This window comes from Musca autumnalis, unplaced genomic scaffold (assembly GCF_047663935.1).
Source record: "Musca autumnalis isolate F117 unplaced genomic scaffold, ASM4766393v1 scaffold_5, whole genome shotgun sequence".
In the NCBI taxonomy this organism is placed as follows: Eukaryota; Metazoa; Arthropoda; class Insecta; order Diptera; family Muscidae; genus Musca; species Musca autumnalis.
Window position 1 is genome coordinate 77,262,112 of NW_027412088.1, and position 5,337 is coordinate 77,267,448.

Here is a 5,337-nt window from a genome sequence, read left to right on the forward strand (position 1 = left end):
CTAGGGAATAATAAGGGTATTCTTTTAATGATTTATTTATTTTATTCAATGCCTCGCAATGACACTGATATCAGCCCAACACACTTCCCGCTCAGGGCTATAGGGAAACGTGGCAGTTCCAAGTAATTGATGACTTCGTGCTTAAGAATATTATCAACACTTTCTCACCATTGAAAGGAGTGCGACCAGATAAGGGCCTTCCGGCCTTACTCCAGAAATAAGATTAAAGAATTTCATCACACTCTTGATAAGAAATCGAACTTTTTTCAAATTCTTAGATAACTTGCAGGTTTGCCTGACCCTCCGGGACTGGGCAATGTTGGTCAAGGAACACCACAGGTTGCTCTTATCACCTCTCCTATGGGCAAAAACCTTAAATAGTCTATTAAGGGATTTACCAATAAAGGATTTAAGTCAGAGCTCGGATTTACTCGCGAGTGGGGGGAGGTGGTATTTTTTTTTGGTGCAATTTTTTGGTGGGATTGGGGCAAGATTATTTGGAGTGCAGTAACTTTTTGTTTGGTGGTGGGGAGGGGGCAAGTTGCCCCTCTCAACTTGCTCGAATTCGAGAAGAGTTTCAATCGCGAGTGAAAAACGGGTGAATTCGGGCGAGTATTTCTTGCTCTGATTTGGGCTAAGTAAGCAGTTTAAGAATAAAACCACATCTCGTCAAACAAAAGTAACACTGATACTACCCGTGCTAATGTATGGTTCCGAAGCATAGGTACTTGCGCAAGCAGATAAGGCAGTACTTTGTGTGTTCGAGAGAAAAATTCTTCGAAATATCTACGGGCCAATCTGCGGTGACAGTGAATATCAACGTCGTATGAACAACGAATCTGGCGTTGACTAGGCCATGTCAGAAGAATGAATGCTCTGATTTAAATCAGAGTGCAGATGACATTATAGTAATTCCAAGGGGTGGAATCCAGAAAAATGTAGGTGGGAAATTTTTTTAAGTTCGTGTTATAGCTAAATGAGTAAATACTCTCTCCCTTCCACCCAAAATTAAAAACTTATAGTTTTTTGATTTTTTTAGAAATGTGTGCTTTGGTTTTTGCTACTTTATTTAAACTTAACGAACATTAAACAAAATTGATGTTGTTGCTGTTGTTGGTTTTGTCTTTAAATACTTAATTACAATAAAAAAAAGATATGAGAAAAATGACGATTGTAGGACGTTTCTGATGATTCATTATCTCCATTATTATTGTTCTTGTTGTTGCTGCACAAGTTCTTGGTTCTTCAATTAAGGACACTTTTCTTGTTGTTGTTGATTGTTGTGTTTTGATTGTATTGTTGTTGTTTTTTTGTATTCCGAATGGAGCCATACAAAAATTATAATAAAAAAAATTATAAACATAAAACTTTCGAGCGGTCAAGAATGGTCAAGAACTACATTTTGGTGTCTTCTGTTTTGTGGTTTATTTAGTTCTTCTTCAAGCTGTCCATGACCAAGGGTAAATTCTTGGTAATGAAACACTTGAAGCCACGGAAGGCCCATGAGCAGGAATCCGATTTCTGTTCATTTTTGTCAGCACACTTTTCAACATCGGCCTTAACTTCATCCTTGTTTTCCTTGCCCTGACCCAATTGGGCTACCAGATTGTCATTTTTGAAACCGTCTTTGGCATCGAACAGCTCGAATTTCTCGAAAATGCATTGAATATAGCAGCGGGTGATTTCATCATCGGGGAATTCGAATTTCTTGTATTTTTCAATCATTTCGGGTGTGACCTTTTTGGCTTCCATGCATTCCTTGCGGGCTTTCATTAAGTCCTCTTGGGTGCGGATTTTGTATTCGGCGGTGGCCTGTGGGGGAAAGTTAAGGGATATTAAAATAGATAAGTATAAATGCAGTGGCAAGGGAGAATAATGTTCGAAATTGGAATAAAATTCATGGAGGATCACTTTTTACTCACCACAGCAAAGAGAGCTAACAATAGAACAGCTGTTACTTTCATTTTGTCGGTTATTTATTTGACGCTTGGTGTATAAAGTTTTAAGCACAAGTTGTGTTGACTGGAGCTTGATCCGTTTAGAACTGATGCTAATCCGTGCTCAGTTCATGACTTTTATAGTGCGATCGCATGTGTAAAGAATGTCCAACAACAAACAACAACAACAACAGATTAATAAAACGTACAAAGCACTTAAGTGTGTGCCCGATATGTGTATGAATAGCCGGCATCCAGCCAGCCCGGAGGGCAGGCATTTTACACAATTGCATTGAAACCTGGTTATTGTGGGGGATAATAGAAATGGGAATGCGTAAGTTTGTTTGTGTATTGGTTGTGTGTAATTGCTGAAATTGCTACTGTGTACAAAGTGGCATGAGTCTTGTATGGAAGATGATGAAGGCGATGGGTATTGAGGATGATGCAGGAGATGGTGGTATTGTGGAAGAAATTGCAATATTTTCGTTGTTTATTTTCTGGACTATTCTTATTCCCGTCAAACAATGAAGCTTTAGTGTGACAATCAAACGTAAAGAATACAACAATCTTTGGACCAATTGTTATCTCCTGCACTTTAATAGAGTCATGTTATGGGGGAGATTACCAATCAATTTAAGTTCAATTGCTTCAATGGTTTCAACGATGAACTTCTTGTTTTAATGATTGATTAGTAAACTATTATTAAATGTATGAAACTTTTTCTTTTCTAAGCATATTGATGATTTTGTTCTTAATGTCTCTTTAGTTGAGTATGAATCGGCTTAGTAATCTTCCCTTGGAATACATACACATACCTATAACATTTGAAAAAATAACGATGTTAACGACCTCCGCAAACGTTGTAGGACGAATCGGTATCTGGATTCTCTGGATTCTTTATTGAGAAGGTGACTGTGGGTTTGTAGTGACATCTGACAATAAACAAGTAAAAAAGTATGAGTCGGCTTTGTCGACAGGTATATTACCATCAGCAGGTGAGAATTCAAACTCTTTATACCCTCAGCATTTATGTTATCGAGGGTATATACACTTTCATACGGGCAATATGTGGCTCATCGAAATAATGGTGTTAGACCCCAAGTATGTTTGGACGAAATCCGTTTTCGACAATTTGGAGTCGATTTAGCAATGTCCGTCCGTCTCTCTTTCTGGCTGGCTTTCGAAATATTTTGCCCAAACTTAGTTTTAATTCCAAGATGGCCCATATCGGTTCACTCCCTCGGGTACCTCCCCCACAAAAGTTCAAACATTTTCCCAAAAAAATTATGCGCTCTATAACTCTCGAAGAGACTAACCGATTTGGTCCATACTTTGCACGTCGTAATATTTCTACCAGACATAGATCGAATACGGACTATGACGGTGCACTCTTTCGGGTACCTCCCACACAAAATTCCGGAAAAGTGCGGTCTAAGACCTCCTCCCGAATTGTTTTGATTTTTGTTGTAACAACTTTTATCCGCTGAGAAAATGTTCCAAAAGCTCTAAAAACACGCTATGGCACCATGTGCAGTGGATGGAGCGCACGAATGGATAAACCAAAATTTGGCAGTCATAATATTTTGCCCAAACTTAAATCAAGTTATAAGATGGGCCATATCGGTCCATTCCTTTGGTTATCTCCCCCACAAAAGTTCAAAATTGTTCGCTGAAATGGTGCGCACAACCATTCTCGAAGGCAGTAACCGATTTGGTCCATTTTTGCACATCGTAATAATACTAGACATAGATCAGGTTAGAATATGGATTATATATGTCAACTCCTGCGGGTACATCCCACACAAAATTTCAGAAAAGTGCAGTTTAGGACTGCTCTCAAATCGTTTAAATTTTTACGATGGTACACGATTTTTGAGTGGTAAGACCACAGTTCTTCAGAAAAGTAACCAAAAGCTGTAAAAAGCATGTGTAGTGGCTGGTGCGCCCGACAACTCTTGAACCGAATACTGCTTTGGTCTACACTTTGCATTTCGCATTATTTTTTCGAATATTAGATGAAATTCGAAGTTGGTGCTTATAGGTCCACTCCTTCCGGTACCTCTCCCACAAAAGTTCGCAAATATTCGCGATATCTCATAAACGGAGCAACCGATTTGGTGCAAACTTTGGATCTCGAAATATTGTGTCCAAACATAGTTTATGTTCAGAAAAGGTCTACTCCTTGGGGTACCAACCACACAAATGTTAAATATTTTTGTTTATGTGCGGTTATACTATATACATATGGTGACCAACTGACTTTTGAGCTTTAATACAAATCCATATTTTTGTCAGCAAGTTCATACGCCCAAAATTCTGAACATCACAAATACCCTAGAATCTAGGGTCGCTCATCTGTATACTGCGGGCGCCCACTGACTTGTTTTGCATTTGCTATTCTCTCTCATTCACAGTGTACGTGAGAAAAAACGAATGCTAAACATCATGTGGTTGTTGTTTTTTCACCTATACATAAACACTTGCTTCAGTTTGACGGTATTCTCTTGGGCGACGCTGCCCTAGACAGACGACAGCGTTAATTTGCAAAGACATAAAATATACCAAGATGGGACATTTACATTGCTACTATACATCGGCAGATGGCGCATTGGGCGATGGTGTGCTGATTCCGACTACAAACTACCCCAAAATATTAGATGTAACTATCGATAGCATGTTTAAGTCCTCCGTGCAAATCACAGCAATTTGCGACATGATCAGAAAGAGGGAACACGGTCCTCAAGTCTCTGGCCGGTAGTACTTGGTGTGCAGACAAAGAAACCTTGATGACCTCTTACAAAATAATAGGCCTCAGACTATGTACCTTATGTAGAATATGCAGGCGTTGGCAATAAACTGCAAATTAATTCCCACTCCATTTTTAAGTTGCACATTTTTGTAGATTTTATTTTTACTGATTGCTAATTTTAATGTTTTTTCTCAACTGGTCGTTTAGTTAACAATCAAATTGCTTAATTGATGTTTTGTTGTGCTTCCCTAATTAAAACATTGTTTATTTGTCAACAGAAAATGTAAACAGCATGTAGCTTGTCATATGTTTGGTGATTTGTTTTAAGTTAGGTGGAAAACATGAAGGAAAATATGTGACTGCAATTTTAATGTGTTTTTCGGCCTAATACAAATATAAATTCTATGTTCCGATCATTCGGTTTTGTAAGATTACTTTAACTGATCCAGGTCCTCTGTTAAAATAGAATATAATTTCTCTCAACTGTGGGTTTAGATTTCAAATGTCAATTCCATAGCGTAAACGTCAAATAAATCCTCTCGAAGTGGGTTAACCCGGCAAAAAAAAAAACTCTAGTGTAACCGTACTATAATCCTATCCACAATGCTTTAAAATCTAAAAATGTAAAATTTTCTTGGTCAAAAATGTTAA

The 5,337-nt window shown here is 38.1% G+C and overlaps 1 protein-coding gene across 1 annotated transcript; it reads right to left on the reverse strand.

Annotated features, from left to right (window-relative positions):
- Positions 1 to 1,049: 1,049 nt before the first annotated feature.
- On the reverse strand, positions 1,050 to 2,115 carry Obp44a (Odorant-binding protein 44a). Its single transcript, XM_073957542.1, has 2 exons — positions 1,923 to 2,115; positions 1,050 to 1,812 (listed from the first exon to the last, which is right to left on the reverse strand). The coding sequence occupies exons 1-2, from the start codon at positions 1,962 to 1,964 to the stop codon at positions 1,429 to 1,431; spliced, it is 426 nt and encodes a 141-aa protein (XP_073813643.1). The 5' UTR covers positions 1,965 to 2,115; the 3' UTR covers positions 1,050 to 1,428.
- Between the last annotated feature and the right edge of the window lie 3,222 nt (positions 2,116 to 5,337).